Source organism: Camelus ferus, chromosome 2 (genome assembly GCF_009834535.1).
Source record: "Camelus ferus isolate YT-003-E chromosome 2, BCGSAC_Cfer_1.0, whole genome shotgun sequence".
NCBI lineage: Eukaryota > Metazoa > Chordata > Mammalia > Artiodactyla > Camelidae > Camelus > Camelus ferus.
In genome coordinates, this window is record NC_045697.1 from 54105937 (window position 1) to 54127664 (window position 21728).

At 33.0% G+C, this 21728-nt stretch overlaps 1 protein-coding gene and 1 long non-coding RNA gene across 6 annotated transcripts in view; one reads left to right on the forward strand and one right to left on the reverse strand.

Moving 5' to 3' along the window:
* Positions 1-377: 377 nt before the first annotated feature.
* Positions 378-3772, reverse strand: LOC116667154. Its single transcript, XR_004323936.1, has 3 exons — positions 3762-3772; positions 2321-2323; positions 378-477 (listed from the first exon to the last, which is right to left on the reverse strand). It is a non-coding gene; the product is annotated as an uncharacterized LOC116667154 (long non-coding RNA).
* A 5123-nt stretch (positions 3773-8895) lies between these two features.
* LOC102509889 (transmembrane protease serine 11F) overlaps positions 8896-21728 on the forward strand; it is a 66603-nt gene continuing 53770 nt past the window's right edge. For 4 of the 5 annotated variants that reach the window (XM_032459070.1, XM_006194029.3, XM_032459065.1 and 1 more), the window contains exons 1-2: positions 8896-9385; positions 20121-20201. Coding sequence is in view for 4 of the 5 variants with exons in the window: in XM_006194029.3 (XP_006194091.1) it covers positions 20191-20201 (11 nt within the window). In the remaining variant the exon portion in view is untranslated. Of the gene's footprint in view, positions 9386-19885; positions 19975-20120; positions 20202-21728 lie in introns of those variants that run through there. The other variant, XM_032459049.1, reaches the window with a different exon arrangement.

The window sequence follows — 21728 nt, forward strand, 5'->3', positions numbered from 1 at the left end:
AACAACCATATACAGTCACTGTTACCCAGTGTATTGCCTCTGCTCCATTTGAAGTCATCTCAATTTCATCTCTTTCTCCACACACACACACACACACACACTCATAACAATACATATCCAGAGATATATATTCACAGATGAATCATTCACTTTGGGATAGAGTTAGTTACCAGATTTAGTAAATAAAAAGATAGGAAACTTTTAAATTTGAATTTAAGTAAGTGAAAATTTAGTTTTTTTGTATAAATGTATTTCAAATATAGCTTGTCCTTGCAAATAAATAGCTCAGCTGGGTTTCAAATCTGGGCAGTACAGCTGTGAAATGTGGGAAGATGTCAAATATTGCATAGAGTATACTTACAGTAAAAAAAATTATTTATTATTTATATGAAATTCAAATTTAACCAGGCATCCTGCATTTTATCTGGGAGCTTAACTTCTTAGACCCCATTGATAGATTAATGCTAATTTCCCCCACTTTTTTCCTAAGCAGATCTATATATAATCAATGGGATGAATTTTTTTTTCAAATCTTTTGATCAAGGTTGGTAGTTCAATATCCCTCAACAAAAATAAAACAAAATGCTTCAAGATTCAAACATGTAATTTTTCCTCTGCCTCCAGTCCTAGGTTCTTGTTCTATCATATACACAAACACATACAAAACCATATACTCGGGAACATTTCCCTCCCTCCCCACCACCTCGTCATCTCATCTCTTCATCATAATGACCCACCATCTTCTTTCTTGTGGTCTGTAACATTTGTTTAAAAGGAGTGAAAAAAAAAAAAACAAAACAGAACTAAACACCACACTAAGGAAGTAAAGTAAAATAGTGTGAATCAGAGTAACATAACCTGTTTTTCTTGTCCCCTTAGATCTGTGAGGTGTCTTTTCAATATGAGTCATGGTCTTTCCTATGCTTTGTTGAACCACAGATAGTCCTTGGGCAAATGCTCTGGTATCAGTCGTTATACTGACAGAGATTTTTTCTCCAGAGCTAAATTAGCCTTAAATTGAGTCCTCCATTCCTTTGCTGCTTGCTTCTTATTATTTATTGGTTTCTTTTCAGTTGGGGGCTCAGCCTACTTGGGTATTCAAGATTGTGACTTGCAACTTATCCCTGCTGTCCAAACTACTTATCTTGATTGTATTTCATTTTAAATTGTCCATTAGATCTTTGCCATTTGAGTTTCTACACTGTCTTCTTCGCAACCTTACCTTTCTATGACATTTCCTCTTTATAGATAAGAGCGTCATACGAACTTTAGAAAATTGCCTTTCAGAAAAAGCTGGCCAGGCCAAGAATGAGTCAAACATTTTCATCAGGAAGTCAGCCAGACAGAGCCTGTGAGGCCCCCTATTCACTAGCTAGGATTTGACAGTTCTTATACCTGTGAAAATAGAGGCAAGGGTGAGGTCAGCAGTCACTGACCCCACCTCTTCACAGCCCTTGCTTAAATTTTGGAGAGGACTCATGTAGAAAACTTTTGTACAGAGGAGGCCAACAACATCTATCAACATCTCTCCCCAGGTTAATAACTGACTTAGTATAATGGAGAAAACAAATCTTTGTAAGTTAAAATCTTGGCTCTACCACTTGGCTTTACCATCTTTGTGACTTTGAGTTTGTTTATTAACCTCTCTGAGCACTGATTTCTTAATCTTTTAAAAGAGGATAGTAATACTTACCTCCAAGTGCTCTTGTATGGATTAGAGATTGGATAATAAAGCCCTTGACACATGATAGAAACTCAGTAAATAGCTTTTATCTTGGTTATTATGATCTCCTAATTGGAGATTTAAGGTTGAAAGTTGTTAATATAATATTTTCTTATACAAGTGGAAGTATCATTGCATGTTTAAATTTCAACTCTTCTCATATTTTGAATGTGTGCAATAAAATTGTTCTATGAGAAAATTAATGAAATAATGACGTGTCCTCTAAATATTCCAATAAGGCTATAAGTTATATATAATTCCATCACAAAAGAACTGCTAAAAAGATACACTGAAGAATCTTTCAGTGTTACTTAAGATCCTAGTCAGGGAAAAACCCAAAGGTATATATGTTAGCCTTACTTTGTTTTCTCATATTGATCTTCCTTGTAGCTTAACTAAGGTATTAATTAATCACATTCATAGTGTGGTAACTGTTTCATACTATAATCATTTAAAGATATTCCATGTGTGTGATTTTTGAATGCAGACTTTTAATTTTATAAATTACATAAATAAAAAAATCTAAATCTAAAGTGGTAAAAAAACAAATGAGAGTTCATGATTTAAGAAAAAATTCTGAAGAGTATGAGAATGAACGATCTTTATACCAGAACACTCTATTTCCAGTAAACTTCTTGATTGGAATTCCCTGTAAGTACAGTGATATGTCAAAGGGTAAATCACACTTGAACATGGAAATATAGGTTTAAGGAAGTCAAAGAACATCAAGCTGAGGTTCCAGATAGGGTGGGGGCAGCAAAAAAGGGAGAATAAAACAAGTGACTAGAAAAATCATACTTTTTATACTTTAGGAAAAATAGGAGATAGCGTTACTCTCCAGAAGATTCAATTCAGTATACTATAAAAAGTGCAGTATTGTGGGAAGTCAAAGATGGTAAAGTATATGTAATAATATTTTTAAAATTATGTTAAAGAGCTTTTCTCTTTTGCATTTTGTGTGTGTGTGTGTGTGTATGTGTGTGCCTGAACAACCCCTTATCATGCCAAGGACATCCATTTGCCCTGGGGTTAGAATTTTACAGGGGAAATTTTGAAAGAGAAAAATGAAGTTTTTACAATCCAAAGTAGGATTTGTTTTTAGTTGAGAGAAAACAGGAATTTTGAAACCAAAGCCTCATCAAGAAAGGAAAATAGATTCCAAATTCTTTTAGCTCCAATTACCTTTTTAGAGCCAGGCCTGGACAAGATCATTAAATTCCTTCCATATTGTAGACAGGATATTCCTTCCTTTTTAAAAATCAAACTTTAAGATTTACTGCCTCAGGGAAGGAGGTTATTTAGCAAATTGAATCTGTATTGGAGAAAAGGACGAAGTGAACACTCCATTCTTCTGACTGGGTAAATCGTGGGCCAAAAGAGACAGAGATGGGGAAAAGAAGTTAGATGTACATGTTCTCCCGTTCTGTCTTGAGGCAGAACTATAGGATGAGTGGAGAAGCAATAAAAATAGGAATGGGTGAGCCCAAGAATGCCAGGACTGTGGCAGCGAGGGGAAGCTATGAGGTTCTAGGAGAAGCCTTGTATGTGGCCTTGCTGAGCTTGATCTGGGAGGGATGTTACACAGTCGACAGAGCAAGGTAGCTGTATAGATAAATCTGAGGCTTATTTCCCATGGCCCATTCTATGGATACAAGGAGAAAGGCTGATCCCATGGACTCCAGTGATGAAAGGAGGAGGTGATGAGAGGGCCCTGGGACTGACAGAGACCTGCACTTAAGCTGGCTACAGAAAGAAGGGAGTCAGAGACCTAGAGCAAATGGCCAGGACCAGACTACAGTGGTAGGTGCCATCAGGGTGTCACTTGCTTCATAAGACAAGTAACACCTCAGATTTGATCTGTCCACGGACCAAACCAGAAAAAATCAGGGGTCAAGAGAATGCCCCATGACTCAGGTCCTCACTGCTCAGCTGCCTTAGGTCACAAACACTATTTACTCATACCTAACATACTATCTTGGAGAGGAGCAGGGAAGGAGTAAGAAACCAAGAAAAAATTATAATAAAAATGGACATTTACCTGAAGAGCACCCTTTAAACCAGCCTAATAAGAAGTTGAACTTTGATTTCAGGAAACTAATCAATTTCAGTTAGGGAGTGAAATGATGAAAGAATTTAAATGAAAAGACATAGGTATTCAACTGCTATTGCACACCACCCAGGGCAAAGGAGCATCAGGGCAAAGACGCCATCTTTGACAGAAAAGAAAATTAACCATATTTCTTTGCATATCTATATGTAGGGAGTAACTGTTGATCTCAGTACGTCTTCTAAAATAGATAAATGAAGAATGGAGGAAAATACCTAGAGTTGAATCTCAAGCCACAGTCTCTCCTTGCACCTGCCATCTCTATTCAATTATATTTATGACATATCTCTAAGTTAATACTAGCACCATCTACTAGATAGAACAAAATCAAGGACAATAATGAGTAGATACACATAGAACTCAATATTGTATAAGCATCATTTCTCAATGGGAAATTAGTCCACATCTTTTGATCATGAACACAGAAAAAACAAACAGAAAGAAATAATTTCAGATCTAAGAAAGCAAGCATCTAAAATATGAATGAAGAGGATTAGTAACTATTTTGAACCATTTTTGATTTTTATTTTAATTTTTCATAAACATTAAAATAATTATAACAATATCACTTGATCATAAATTTTCTTTATAAACCCAAAAGTCTTGAGATAGCCATTTTACAAAACAAATATTATTTTGTAAATAAGGTTTTTTATATACTTAGAAAAAGCACAATTATACCTGATTTAGACTAATTATTATTTTAGTATCTGTTTTATAGGTTATAGAATCTAAACTACAGAAGAAATAAAGAAGATAAATGATTTAACAGGATGTAAGGAAAATTGAAATAAGATTTTCAAACTTGCAGCTATAAGTTCTAGAAATCTAATATAGTTATTAACTAAATTATGAAATAGATATTTATCTGTAAGTATTAGCATAGCCAGAATTATCCAAGAATATTTATTATGTTCTAATAGACACAAAATTGTGCCAACTGCTATTTAAAGTTAATTTGAATAGACACAATTTCAACAAACCCAGCCAAGTGGATTCCTTTCCCTGAACTTCAGATGATTATCTGTCTTTCCTTTCTGTTACGGAAAATTATATGAGGACTGTGGTTTTCTCTCTGGTGTCACCTTCATTAGGATTTTATTTTCTCTTTTCTTTTAAAAAATATGTTCAAAATTAGAAGTTGCAAGAATATTAAAAGAACTTTCTTTTCTCTGTACCATTTGTAACATGCAGTCATCATGTCCAATCACCCCAATGTACGTACTGTAACGTGTATTTCCTACAAACCAGGGCATTGTTCTGGTACAGTAAAACCACCAACATCAGGAAACTAACATCAATACATTACTACCTCTCAATCCAAATATCCCATTCAAGTCTCAATTATCCTAACCACATTCATTATAGCCAAGGTACCCAGAATCACATGCTGCATTTAGTTATTTAGACTCATTCAATCTAGAAGAGTTCTCTAGTTTTTCTTTGACTTTCATGATCTTGACATTTTTGAAGACTATAGGTCACCTTTTTTCACAGGCTATTTCTCCATGTTAGCTTTTGCTTTTTTGAATATTATGAACAACTGATCACACATCCACAAAAGGGGGAAGAGGGTAGAATGTGTGGATTCAGATGAAGGCAAGTTACTAGATAAGTGTGGAAAATTCACTTCTGATTCACTTCTATTTCTTCAGTAAAATAAGTAATAAGACCAACAGCTGAGTGAGAATGAGGAGGAGGTATTTGGAAAGAACAGGTCTGAAATAATTCTGAGAAGAGTGAATAGGAATTAAATAGAGGCATATAGTATGATTATTAAACAGCACTCTGGGGCCATGTGAAGATAGCATCATGAATTTAAAGAGAGAAGAGAGTAGAGAATGTATGCAGGAGAGTGCTTATAAAGAAGGACCATGTAATCTAAACTGGGTGACAGAGGAAATGTGGACTTGATATGGGTGAGAAACCATGAAAAGGGAACAGAATCAATGGATTAGTGGGACCCTAGTGGGATCCAAGAAGTGTTGGACTCAAATAATTAGAGAGAGTGAACTGGACAGAGGTAGTAAATGCTTGATAATGTCTTCATTTCTCTCTCCTCCTTAAATAATCATATATATAGAAAATGGAGTTCTAGTTTCTACCTAATTTTCTTATATTCTTGAAGATATTGCTCTATTCTCTTTTTACAACCTCTGTTTAGAAAGGGTAAGCTGTATTTTTATATGTTTGATTTGTTAATTTTCCCCCTACTTATTGGTATTGAAATATTTGACAGATGAGGACTTTTAAAAACTCTTTATCCTATTTTAAACTCTTTAGGTCCTCCAAACTGCAGATTCATATCTTCAGTTCTTAGAAATTCTTGGTTATTATTTATTCCAATGTTGTCTCATTCCATTATTTTCTTTTAAGACTCCTATGGAGTATGTTTTTCATCTTTTTCTGTGCTTTTATAGGTGTTTCATAAGAGCATAAAGATAATAATCTTGCCATTTGTAAATAAGAAATCCTTGGACAGAGAACTTTATCATTGTTAAATGAGCCTGTTTGTTCTAGGTATTTATCAGTAGCAATAGATGGAGGTATTCTTTAGGGATGTTTTAAAGACACAAAAATTACTTAATAAGGCTAGTTTTTTAAATTACTATTATAAAATATTTTTATAATATATAATGAATTATATTTAGCTCATTAAAAGTTACCTAGTCAGAGGTTCAATATACAAACAGGCAATGGCTAGATCATATATGAAGGTGTAACTCTGACCCATTGCCTTCAGGAACTATCCCAGAAAGCCAACGCACTATCTATAACAACCAGTCCGAGAGTCCAAACAACAAGTAATCAGCCCCAAATGACTAGGACTTGATTAATAATTTGATTATTAACTGATAACTTTCTTAATATTTCCCTCCGCTTTCAACTTAGGACTAATCAGAGAAACCTAAATATATGCATGCCCTATCCAACCAAATATTATGCTTTGCTTCTAGCTAGCCCTCCTACAGCTTTCCCATGCTAACAGCCTCCAATCAGGGTATACCTGAAGACTTTTTTTTTTTTTTAACTATAAAGCTTTCCCCCTTTCTGCCTACCTTTGAGTTCCTGCCAAATACAAATGATAGTGGCTAACTCCCTTGCTATATAGCAAGCTTTGAATAAACAGCCATTATTTGTTGTCACTTGGTTGGCCTTTGTTTAATTGTATACTAGAGTTTTATATATACATATATATATATAGATGTATATATACACACATATATATATAAAAATATAAATTTACAAATATTATGTAGTATAGTTCCAGCAGTAAATTCCACTGCTTTATTATTAAAGAATTGCTTAAACATTGGTCACTAATAGAGCTAGTGAAACTGTCTCAAAAATTAGATATTATATGCAGTGTTTATGTACAAGATCTTTATGAATGAATAATTGATTAACTCATTACATCAACAATATTCACAAGTATATGCTAAGGACTGTTGTTAGCACTAGAAAGGCAATAATCCACATTTTCATTCTACTAATAAATTGATAATTTAATATATATGTATGTACACATATGTATAATACATACATAGAGGGAAACATAGATAACAAGCTATAAATGCTAAGAAAAAGAAGTAGAGGTTGAAGATAGAAGGTGATGGGGTCACTATTTTAGACAACATGGTCAGAGAAGGCCCTTCTGAGCAGAAATGTGAAAGAAATGAAAGAGCAAAACTTGAAAGTATTTGCAGCAAGAGTTTCAAAGGGGAGAGAATAGAAATTACAAACATTGAGGACAACATGGCTGGAACTGAGTGAAGGTGCAGTTGGAAATATCAGAGAAGGGCAAGATTGCATATGATCTGTATGCCAAGATAAGACTTTGAATTTAATTCTGACTGTGCTGAAAAGGCATTTGAGGTTTTTATGCAGCAACATAATCTGACTAATATTTCCATAATACCACTCTGATTGTTGTATACAGAATGGGGTCAGTTATGGAACCAGTGATGAAGTTAGGAGATAATGCAGTATTTCAGATGACTGATTATCTGATCATTGATTAGGTGGTATTAGTGAAGATGGTGACAAGTGGTTAGATGTGAATATATATTTTCATGGTAGAGACTGTAGGATTTTCTAATGGATTGGATGTAAAGTGGAGTCTAGGGTGACTTCAAGGTTTTTGTCATGACCAACTGGGTGGAGAATGGTGCAATTTACTGAGATTAGGAAGACTTAGAAGAAGCAGCTATGAGGGTTAGGGAGATTAACTGTTAAATTTTGAACATGTTAAGCATAAAATGCTTACGTGAAATACAAGTGAGTATGCTGAGTAGAGATTTAGATATGTAAGTCTGGTGTTCAGAGAAGAGGTAAGGATTGGAAGTGTAAGTTTGAGAATTATGAACATACAGTGTATCTGAAATGAAGTAGCTGAGTCAGAAAGTAAGTGAGATAGCGAAGATATCTGAGGGCTGAGCCCTGAGAACGTGCAAAATTTAGTAGCTGGGAAGAGGCAGAGGATTCAGCAAACAGTTTCTGAGTTGTTGTCCTCTAATGAGCATTTTTAAGGAGTCATGTAACTCTTGGTTGACTCATGTTTCAAGTATTAGATACAATCTACTACTACCGAATTGCACTAGTAGCTGCACTATTAGCGTAGTACACAGTAGTTTGAACATATCTCCTTTGTTAATTAGCAACAGTGTAAAGCCAAATGTAGCTACAAATTAATTACTTGGAGGTATTTACTCAATAACCTTTTGAATTAGATGTTTTAATCAAGTACTAAAGATACTATGAATAATTTAATTTATGTAATGATAAATGTCTGCTCAATCCTTCAATTCTTGAGTGCCTAAAAGCATGTCCTGCAAAAGTAGGAACTGAATAAATATTAGTTCCATGCTGTAATGTTTTATCAGTAGATACTTAATAATCACAAAGCCACTTTATGTACTAGCAAAGGACATAAAATTATTACTAAAAATATTACTAAAAACTATCTAAAAATTATTACTGTAGGGTATATTTTCCATTCATTTTCTCCAGCAGCATAAAGTGATACACATGATTAAAAACAGGTATTTCTTGAAATAAGGGTCCCACGTCCAAGCTCTTTCATCAGTATTTTTAGTTCTGACTTACTATAAGGCTTTGGTCAAACTGCATTATCCTTGTATAGAGTAGGCACAATATTTTCTTTCTACATGTTGGAAGCTGTAGGACCTGATGGGATATATGCTGTCCTCAGAGCTCTCTGGAAGAGAGTCAGGGATAATGATAGTGATGATTATAGGTGTGTTAGAAAATACCTCAATTGACCAACTGTTGTTTTTAGCATCACCTTATGATTGGCTAAAGAAAGATGGCACGTGATTAGCTTCAGACTGTCAAGAACTCTTTTGAAACCGTGGCCCATGCCTGAGTCAGATTTAAAAGCCAGGTCCTGGGAAAAGGAGGTTAACTCTGCACTGTCTGTCATGTATTTTGGATTTCAGAAGAAAGATTCCAGAGTTTCATTCTCAAATCATTTTCAATAGCTGCTAGCCAAAGAAGCAGATGCCAGTGATCACTTCAAGATCATAAACTACAAGGTATGGAAGACAATATTTAGTGGGATTAATGCATACTTTAAAATCTATGTTTTCCTCCTTATGCTCTGTTATAGTTTCCTATGCATGATCTTTCTTAAATTTACTTCTGTGTTTACATCTTAAATCTGTCCTGTTCAAATTTTATTTTCTCTACTTGAAACTTGAATGTTGAGGCATTTTCAATGTATTGCTTAGAAGTGTACTTCTAGTCAATTAAAAAATATCTTTGGAGGTTTATAATGACATCTGTTTGGTTTGAAAAGGTTAATTCAGTGTTTCTTAAAGTGCATACCAAGGATTCTTGGGTATCCCTGAGATTCTAATGGACTATTGACTTCAAAATTAAGTATCACTGTGGTTTCTCTGTGTTGACATTCGTACTGATAAAGTAAAAGCAATAATGATTAAAACTATTAACACCTTAGTGCTAATCAAGGCACTGGCACCAAACTGTACCAGGAGACATTATAATTTTTGCTTTTAAGCACTCTGGAAAAAAAAATTTCCAGTTTCACTTAAGAATGTTCTTGATAAAACAATAAAAATTAATTTTATTATATCTTGACCATTGGGTATAGATGTTCCTTAATATGCTAGGTAACAAAATGAAAAGCATACATAAACACATGCTGCATACTAAAGGACAATGGTGGTCTTGAGGAAAGTTCTTGGACATTTGAGTTGAAAGCTGAAATAGCTGCTATCTAACACATGGCACCATTTTTACTTGAAAGAGCAAGTGACATACAAAATCATGGTTATTTAGACTTAGTTCTTTTGCAGACAATTTATTAAAATTAGTAAAGTAAGCCTGTTACTTCAAGGAAAATAATAATGTGTTTGTGATAAAATTCAAACTCTCAAGTGAAAATTAGAATTTTGGAAAACTTACATAATCCCCTAAAAACTGAGTTTCACAATACTTAATACTTTTTATAATGAAGTTGGTGTTGATATTGTATAATGGAATATGTCAGCATTTGGGAGATCTGCATGACTAGGTGAACTAAGTGAATCAATACTTTATAAATAGCCAACGCATGATATTACAAAATCATACACATGAAAAGATCCACTTGTCAGGTGACAGAGATAGATGGATTTTAACATCACAAAGTACAACAATTTCATCCATATGGCTTCAGATTCTACATTGCAACAACTAACCTCTAAGAAACTACCACTTTTCCAGATTTGGTGAAGAATCAAAGAATATCCACAATTATTTGAAAAGGCTATCAAAATACTCCTTCTTCTTTCCAACTATATCTCTGTGTGAGACAGAATTTTCCTAAAACACTTCAATCAAAACAATCCATTGCAATGCAGCAAGTTCAAAGCAGATAGACATGAGAGTCACAATTTTTAAAATATAATTTAAAAAATTAAAATTTTATTTTAAATAGCTGGTTATTTTTATTTTATATTAATAAATAAATATTTTAATTTTCTTAGTTTTAATTTTAATACAGCAAATACTGATAGACCGCCCAGATAAACAGTATCTGTTTAGCATTCTCAGTCATTTTAAAGGGTATTTAGGGGTCATGAGAACAAAATGTCTTGAGTACCTTTGGTTTAATTCCTTGCAAGGGAGAAGTCAGCCATAACAGAACCATGTAATGATAGGGTGTTAATTTACTAGCCTTGAAGCTAGATTTAAAAAATATATAAACCCGTAAAAAATGTTATCTGGTATTTTACTAGTTTAGTGACTCAGTACATCACACATTTAACATAGTGATTATGCATCTGATGACTGTGCAGGTCAGAAGCTTTAAAAAGTATAATGCTAGTGCTCTAGGTAGTATTTTTTGTTTGTTTGTTTGTTTTAATGCTTATCTCCTGGTCCCAGGCATGTAACACAATCATTTCCACAATCACACTGAGGATCTCTAAAATACACATGTATTTTGATGATCCGAACTGTGTGTGACCCTGCTACAAATCCTCTTAGGTTTGTCATAGGTCACATGATTGAAATCATGGAAGCATAATTGTTTTGGAATATAAAGAGACATCAAAGATGATATAGTTCAAACTTTTTTTGGCAGAGATGGAAACAGGCCCCGAGATGGTTAGATAGCAAACAAGGTTATAATGTGACTAATTCTGGAACTAAAATCTGGTTTCCTAGTTGAATACTCTTTTCACTATATTGCTATTTATTCTATCCAGATCTACACTTTCTGATATGTGAAATCTTTGATCTTGAGTACAAAATATTGAATTACAATGTTGCAACAATTTCATAGACCTAAACTGGTGACCTTTGAAACTTTCACCCATTCCTTCAGTCCACTAGGAGGACTCAATTTTATTATTACTGTTTCAAGGTATTAAGTAAGAGGTGTGGAAGATTCAAAGTTGAAAATTCAATTTGGAACTTCAGCTTAATTTTCCAGGTAGTACTGTCCTAGTTGCTGCTACCCTATCTGTTTAAAAAAAAAATTTTTTTTTTCACTGTGCTTATTTGGGTAACATTGCTAAACTGGAGCCTCTAAGAGCTATAGATAAAAAGCATTTGAAGAGCTGTGATCTGAGGACATTCTGAAGTTTATACCTAAAGGAACATTTGAGCATTGTAATCTTCAGAATTTCCTATTTTCCTTCTCTCATTTTCTTTCTTTTTTTTATTGTTTTCTGCCCATTTTTTTCTCTTCTCTACTCCTTCCCTTCCCCATCCACAAACCTAAAATGAATTAACAATTTAAAAAATTGTTACATTTATTCAATAGCTGTATGTTGCCAGTTTTCACATATTAAAATCATCTTAGTCTGATATAAATGTATCTCTTTTGTAATATTTTTGTGCATATCTTTGCAGTAATTTTTCTTTAAAATGTATATAGCTTTCTCTACAAGGATCTTGCACATTTCTTAAGCCTATTACTAGTTATATTGCAGAATCTTTGCTTTTGTAAAAGAAATAATTTTATTATTATTTACAGGTGACTAATACTGATAGATGGATTTATTAATTTTGGTATATTTATGTTTTGAATCAAGTCACTTTGAAATCTTTTATTAATTTAGCAATTTTCCACAGCCTTAGCTTAGATTTTTCTACATAGAAATGGTATTCTTACCTACTAGCCTTTCAATAGTTAAATGTCCTTTTACAATTTCCTGCCATATTATATCATGAACATATAGAAAACTGTCAAATAATATTTAAATCCTTCATTTTAACAATAAGAAAAATCCTGACTCATAGGAAATAATAACCTATGTTAATACTAGCTCATAAAGTAGTATGCATGTTAATCTGTAATCAGTTCCTGTAATTTCTATTGAAATAGGTTTAAGGTCATCTTCTCACTTGCTACAAAATAACTGAATTCATGTAGAACTAAGAATAAATCATCCTCTTTTAAATCTTTATCAGTATATTTGATAAAATTTTAGTTATTTATAACACACTTCTGGAAATGTATAATAATGATTAAATCCTCATTTACAACTGGTCTCTATCCTAAACCAGGGTAAATAAGAAAGAATAATTTGTAATCTTTGAGATATGTCATTAAGCATAAACTTCTAATCTTGCAGTTAATGAGGCATCTAATTATAGATTTCATGAGGAAATCCTGGCCAGTCAATATTGCATCATGACTGATTGCATTCATAAATTATAGGCATAAAGAAGCTCTTCCAGTAAGAAGTACCTGAATAATGCATAGTGAGAGAGATAACTAAGGGAGTAGTACACTCACTAGAAAGGAATGAAGCAAAACACATGGTTTAGAAAGATGTGGAGGTTAATAAGCTTCAGTATTCTGTGAATTTGGAATGAAATAAGAAATTGGCCAGAGCTGAATGAGAAAAATTAGGGTATATTATTAGATGAGGAGTAAGAGTTGGGCAGAAATTGAGAAATGTTACTCAGATCAGGGCCAGACTTGGGAATAGAATCTTCAAGGAGAAAAAGTGAGGAGTCTTTAGGTGATACCCACCCCTCAGCCTGGATACTGGCTTTGATGTACCATTATCCCTGTTCTCTGTGACTAATAGTGTAGAGGCCAAAAAAGGTAAATCAGCTCCTTAAATTTTATTTTCACCCATCAATGTCACAAGTCTAGTTTAGCTCCAATTTTATATTATATCTAGTTCACAGGACCCCAGGGGAGCTACTGAATTCATTCTAGAACAGTTCCTTGGTAGTTCTAATTTGGATAGCTAAGGATCAAATTGGAGAGATATTTTTCAAAATCAGTGCCATTACCTGTTAGTAGTAAAGATGACTGTTTAGTGAAACATATGTATGTGTGTGGGTACTTTGCTGTCATATAAAATGTATTTTTACTATAGAACATATTAAAAATTTGGCAAGGGGGAAGCTGCACTAAAATGTATCAGAATCCTCATTATTGACCAGGAAAAAATTTAATGTCTACAAAGATAACTTTAGAACATGATGTAAGAGGTACAGTAGGGTGGAGGCATTAGTGGGAGTAGTCAACCCTCCAGTAGGGAGGAATATTTTTATCAATGATGTTGCTTAGATTTTGTGGTGCATGGTGACAATAATAACCACACCAACTTTAATCAGTTTTCTATTGTTTTAAAATTCATTATTAGACAATGCACCCCCCCTCATTTCCTGTATGCAGAATAGACAGCTTCTACAACCCTGATTCCAACCTTGCTGTACCACTGCTCAAACAGCAATGGAAGTTCCAAGTTATTATATACCAGAGTCAGAGTCTTACCAAGTTATCAATAAAAATTATAAGCCACTTATGAATAAGATGTATTCACTGCAAAACCTAAATCAGCCAAGAAAGTGTTTAGAGGAAATGGCTATCTGGATTTTCTCTTAAGTATAACTTATTAGAATATTCCAGTTAAGGAAGACAGGGAGTTATTAGAGTTCTGGAAAGCTAACATTTTTCATGCACACAGTATTTTTTACTTTCACCTTCGAAGTAAAAAGAGAAAAATGATCGCAGTTCCAACTCCCAGGAGTAATGTAGAAGGTAAAAACGAATTGTAGTTTGGAATGGAATGAGACAAATCAGTCAGTGAGTGTTAACTGACCACCTACTATGGGCCTATACCAAAGACCAGAAGATATCACAGAAGCAAAAGATCCAGGTTTTGGTCTTTAGGGGTTAATATCCAAAATATATCAACAGCTTATATAACTCAGTATCAAAAAAACAAACAACCCAATTAAAAAATGAGCAGAAGATCTCAGTAGCAGATCTCAGCAGACATTTTTCCAAAGAAGACATACATATGGCCACAGGCACATGAAAATATGCTGAGCATTGCAAATCCTCAGGGAGATGCAAATCAAAACCTCAATGAATAGCACAGCTAACTATATTCAATATCTTGTAGTAACTTATGGTGAAAAAGAAAATGAAAATGAATAAATGTTATGTTCATGTATGACTGAAGCATTATGCTGTACACCAGAAATTGACACATTATAAACTGACTATACTGCAATAAAAAAGGGTGTGTGTGTCTATATATATATATATATATATAATACTACAATAAAAAAGTGTGTGTGTCTATATTTATATATATATAAAAAACCTTAATGAGATATCATCTCACACCTGTCAGAATGGCTATCATCAAAAAGAACAAATAACAAATGGTGAAGAAAGGCAGAGAGGGGCAAAATAGGGGTAGGGGATTAAGAGGTACAAATTACTATGTATAAAATAAATAAGCTACAATAAGCTACAAGAATATATCGTACAGCACAGGAAATATATAGCCAATACTTTATAATAACTTTAAATAGAATATAACCTATAAAATATTGAATCATTCTGCTGTAATCTGAAACTAGTATTATAATTCAATTATACTACAATAAAAATAAAATAACATGAAAGTTAGAGGCTATTTTCATTTCTCTTTTATAGGTGAAGAAATTGAGGCACAAGAGAGAATAAGTGCCTTAATCAAGGTCACAAAGTTAGTGGTAGAACAAAATTCAGAATCAAAGTAGTCAGCACCCAGGAACTGCATCTTAAACTATCTTAAACTGTTAGAGATTTGATTAAGGAGGTAGTAATTGGGCTGGGCTTTTACAAGGTGTTCATCTTTAAGTCAGAGACAAGAATAGGGTGAACACCCCAGTGGGAAGGAGGGTGTGATGATAGAAGAGAAACTACAAAGTCATGATGTGATATATTACAGAAATAAAGTTGGGATGAATTTGATTCTTAGAGGATTTTGAATTTCATTGAGTAAATTCTTCATGAGATGGAAAATAGGGAGCCATTAAAAGATTTTTTTTAATAGTCACATGATGAAAGCCATATTTATAGACAATTAGTCTTTAATGAGCATGAAGGTGAACTGAAAGGTGAAAAGACTAAGAGTCATGGAGTTCAGTTGGAAAGCTGTTGTAACAGTCTAAGTAAGCTAGGCTAGGAAGAGAAAGGAATATACAGGCCAAAGAAACAATTTGAAAGAATAATTTTCAAAATCATTAGCTGGATACAGAGAATGGAATTGAGTCAAGGATACATTTCAAATTTTTAGTGTAGACTATTGAGGCATTGTGTTGTGTCACTGAAAAAGACAAAGAAGTTTGGAGGCACAAAGATTTGTTGAGTTTGAGATGACTGACTAGACTGTAAAACTCTCTGAGAGCAAGATAGTGTTAATTATTTTGTCTTAGCCTTACCAACATGATAGGCACAGTGCCTAGCACATAGCAGATTGTTAATAAGTATTTTTTAAATATATGATTGCATGTGGTCATGTAAGATAATGAAACAAAACTTAGTAGGCATCTATAAGACTACAATTTCAGCAAGGGAATAAAGTGGAGATACAGATTTAGGTGTTGACTGAATAGAGGAGAGTTCTATAAAGTCATGAGAATAGACTAATTCTTGAAAGAGAGATTTTTTTTTTGAAAAACAAAATTCAGAAGACCTAGTATAGGAACCTTCTACTTGAGGTCTTAAAGGACTTCCTTCAACTTAAAAATTAAGGAAAAAAATGCTTATTTATTGTTTGTGTCACAAGTCTTTTTGGATTAAATTCTGCCTGTGGAGCTTATGGTATGTTGATTAGTTTGACACATTTTTTCTTTCAGTGTAAGCCACTGAGGTACAGCTAATATGTAAGAATGTAAAGTGGGCTAGTCTGTTTTACTCAGATCCAGTATCATTTGATAAAGAACATCTCAGCCTGCTTTGTTTCAAATGAGAAACACCTAATGATTACTTCATTATACTATTACATAGCTGGAAAACAGAAACCTCCAAAACCATGAGGAGACCACCTAAAGAATGCTCTGTAAGGTAGTTTTTGAAGTCTCACTGCACTACTTAAAACTGATCAATTGTTTTAGCTACCAACAGAATATTTATCAGCAAGCACAGTATTGTGGTAATTTATATCTGAATGATAATAGACTATGTATACAACTTTGAAGCTGGTTATAATGAAGTAATTAAACTATTTGTATTGAAATACAATAATTTATCCTATTTCTAAAATATGTATTTTGCCTAAAAGTTTTTCAAACAAAACAATTAGGATCTGAGAAAAAAAATTACTGACTTGAACATTGGTGTGAACAACTCTAAGATCTACTCTTTGAGATTAAAAAAATAAACATATATTATGTTTTGATCTTCTCAGTTCCATAATTTAACGAGTACATGGAAATGATCCATGGAGATGAGTTGATCTTAGAGTGAGTGTTCCCAGTTTTTGTCCTAAGTTGTCTGGATAAATAATGTCTACTAATTCTTATGCTGTATTAGAGAAAGGCTACTGAATTTGGTCTCCTTTTCCTTCAGCCAGTGATGCATTTATTCTAACCCACAGGACTTGTTATCTCCCTTGAGGTGGTCTCTTTCTTCCATGTTATCACTCTTTGGTAGTGCTTGCACTTGGCAAGGTGTGATCCTCCACTAAATCCCCTTTATGCTCTTTCTTCAATGGTAAAGTAATACATTGATTGCCTTAGTAAGTGCAAGGTAAAACTTAAGGTCAGCCCTCAAACCCTAGGCTATTAGTAAGTATGAGGTTAAATTATTTATTTGCAATGACTTTATTTATTAAGTTCATAAATTTAATTAATTTATTTTAAAATCTGAAATTACAGAGAAATGTACACAAATCTTTTATAGAATCTATTCTAAATCTAATCTATTTTTTTATTTTTTTATTTTGGACACTGAAGAAACATGATCAATTTGGGAGTATCTTAACTTTCTCCTTGATGTCTTGGTGTAATATCCTATTGTTAATTTTTCCTGTTGATGCTTTGCCTCATACACTCGTTGTCTTTTGACTGATAATAAATCAATCAACAGCACAGTAATAGAAACAAGTGTGGTGCCTGCCCACATGAAGCAACGTGCGCTAAGGTGCTGAGAAAGCAATGAGATCAAATTCATATGTAGTAATTCACTTTTATAGTGCATGTTACTAATGCCTGCCAGCCTTCCGAATTAGCTGATAGAGTTATTCAGCCTTAGAATGAACATTCATTGAAAAATCTTCATATGCTACATTAATTAGAACCTAATACATAAATGTCTTTATTTAATACAATTAAAGCAAAGAACTAGAGAATTATGTTGCTAAAATGAGAACCATACAGACAAAAGAGTTTGGAAAACACCCCTTTTGAACTCTATTGAAAACAATTAGCAATACAGTGCTAATCCTAGGGAAAAAAATGGATTTGAGAGAAAGTACAATACTTAATACTTCTGGGCTTTATTATGGGCCAGACACTTTGTTCAGTCGCTTATACTTATTATCTTGTTTAAACTATGTACAAGTATTATCCTATTTTCTGGGGTGGGAGGGGGTGGGGACTGGGATATAGAAAGGTTAAGAATGTTCCCAAGTTCACATGGTTAGTTGATAGACACAGCATACTGGTGTACCGCCATCCACCATGAGAAAGTCATTACCTCAGAGAATAAAGGGATTCTTTTACATATTCACTAAAAGCAGAAGGGAAAAAATAAAAATAATCAAAGAAACAGAACTTTTAAAATCAAACAGATGATAATTTGAGAGAATGGTGTAGCAGGAAAGGTTCCTGAGAAAGACAATTAAATGTCTATTTTTGAGCTTTTAAAAATAAGATAGCTTCTATTGTGATCTCTGACTGTTTAAATATTACTCTATCTCTTAATTCTCACCCCCAAGTCCTATAATTCAATATGAAAATGCTGATTTTCTTAAAATAAGAAATATGTACATACTGCATGTTTCATTCCAGAACCCTCAAAGCTGGTTCTTAACTTACTTGGACATGCTTTTTGTAAGGCAAAATTTCCTCCACTTAAGCCAAAGAGTTTATTTTCTACTGTATTATTATTTATAAATATAAAGAGCTGAGAATATTTTTATGAATTTAAACAAATATCAATTATTAAAATATTAATTCATTAGTGAGAAATATTTTAATGTAAACATTAAAATCATTTAAAAGCATATTTGTACAATGTTAATTTCAAGTTAGCACAGTATTACCATATAGAAAATCAAAATAATAATGTTATAGCAGATACTAAAATTAAGAAAATTTTTCTATACCAGTTTTGTTAGATTTAAAAAATTTTTCCTTTTGGAAAAAATCACATCCCCAGAGAATGAAAGTTATTATTCCTAAGTTAAGCTATAATTTTCAATATAGTTAAAGTGACTTGATAAGTTCCTGTGAACTATTTATTCAGAATTCTTTATTCCTTCTCAAAATTATATTGTCACATGTCTCTTTGTCACATTGTTTATAACTATACAAACTGACAATCTACCTCAGTTCTTCTATTTGTAAAATGTCATGGGAAATGTATTTTATATTAATGTCTTAGTGGAATATTATAATGATAGTGTTAAGATAAGATTCATATTGTTATTTGTAGCATCTTAGATAAATGTATTCTGTATGAATAACAAAGATGCATGTTTAAATCTTTTTTTTCCCCTTTAATATCTCCTGGCTCTGATCCTTTAAAAACAGCTCTTAAAATTGTAATATTCTTCCTGCAACTTTACTTATCTTCATTACAAGTTCATGTATTCAGATTAAAAGCTCTGTGGATGAATTATCTAAAGTGACTATTTATAAATATTGAGGAATTCACATGCACTAAAATAGACTAAACTATTCCTAATGATAAGAAAGGAGAAAAAGTTTTTTTAAAATTTTTTTGGATCTTTTTGGTGGTAAATAAATTATATCAATAAAATCTGTTATCTTTAGAGCTCAAATGGACAGTATTAGAAAAGGTAATGCAGTCCCAACACTTTACTTATGAGGAAAATAAATCCCAATGAGCTAAACAGCAAGCCCATTATCATACCACCGAAGCAAAGACAAGCATCTTGGCACAGAGCCCAGGTCTGTTCCACATCGCCACACCTGATGATTCCCTCAAAGGGGAGAAGATATAATCATTTTAATGAAGTACAGAGCACCCAATGTACTCTAATGTTTTGCTGGTTTATTTTTTTTAAAACAAATTGAGGCCACACCTCAATGCTGATCATACCTTCCCAATCGGAAAAGTGTGGCCCTCTGAATCATCACCAGTTGCATGTGGTCTGCCCTCTCTGCTTGGAGCTTCTCTACAAAGGTATTGACAATTCCTCCACCTGCGGAACCAGCAGGCACAAAGTTGATCATATTCTTATCAGGCTATTTCCAGGCTGCAGACCTCGGTCATTAAACCAGTCAGACTTGTTTCTTTTCTTGTTGCCAATGACTCTCATTATTTTCCAGCCTCCCAGCTCTGACCTGGCTGATAAAGATCAGATGGTGCCTGAATAGAAGGTGCCCCAGTTCTGGGTCCATGATGTACGGGTAAGTACTCAGCTTTTCTTGGTCAAAGTTACCAGTGGTGATAGAGGTTTATGATTCCTGAGACAGGCAGGACAGATGTTGGCAGGTGGAGACTGCTTTAAAAATAAGAATTTCTCATGTGTGTTATTGTATTTTGTGTTAAAGTTTTCTTTTGTTGTTGTCTTTAAACGTTAAGAATTTTTTTAAACAAAGGTGGTCTTTTCTTTCTAAATGGTAGAAATAGAAATAACGTGCAGTAATATATTATATTACACATAAACATTTAGAAAAATCTATGCTTCAAAATTAAAATATTTAATATGGTTTATTTAGTTTCTTTAGAATGATCAATAGCTTGGTATAAATTTTTGTCTTACTTTGCTCATTGAAGTATATTCTGGAAAAAGTTGAAATATAAATGTAAGATGAGAGTCTATTAGAGTTTTTATTTCTTTAACTCTAAATAATATAAAGTATCATAGCAATAGGATTATTGCATCTATCATATGAATGAAATGATGAAATTAAAAATTATTGAATTAACAAAATCCAGACTCTATATGACATTTGAAATAATTGAACTCCAAAATAATTAATTAATGAATTTAAGGTAAATAAATTGTATTTATATTTATGTTTAGGTAACTTCAGGCTATTGTTTTTTACAGACTCAGAAATGAATAACTGATATTTGATGAGAGTGATTTAGTTCAAATTCCTATTTAGTCTAACCTTGCTTCTCAGAGGTTCTTAATCTCTCTACAGACACCAATTTCCTAAATGTTCTGCACTGACTAATGTTTCAAACTTAATCATGATTTTGTGATAATTATAATTGTGCAATCATTTGATTTTTGTCTTCAATTAAATATAGTACTTTAAGCCTGTAGGCATTAATACTGAAACAATGAGTGTTCTTGCCCTCCCTAATTTACTGTTAAATAATAGCACGAGCCTGAGGAAGACTGTCCATTTCATTCATTTAGCTTATCCCAGTGGACCCTTTCACAACAGCATGATGTAGCATATCCTCTGTATTTCTTATTAAATATGAAAAAGTGTATTTCTTATTTACCAAGATAAAGTTAGGATAAGACAAAATGTACAGGAGAAAAAACTTACTTTGATATTTAACAAGCTTCCTATAAATATATGTTAACAATTTCAGTTTTAAAAAATTAGCAAAGGGCTTGAAGTTCTCTCATTCTTTTTTTTTTTTTTTTTCCAGAAGTCTGTGGTATAGCTTTTCTATCAGCCTGGTTCTCTTCTTCCCAATTTTTGGCCTTGTTCTACTCACTCACTTTTCCAATCTGAAAGTATTGTTGCAGACATGAAACTTCTGTATTGAAGCCTCATCAGCTTTGATCCAGAGCTTATTGTTCTGGGGATTTAAAGTATCTTTCTAATTGGGATCCCAGATCAGTATTATTTTCAACACAGATATTTTAGACAGAATTCTAAAAATACAAATTGTGCCATAGAAGTAAGATAAGAAGGTTAGGCAGTGGTTCATTTAATTCATTTGTAAAGGTATTTTGTGCAAGGGAT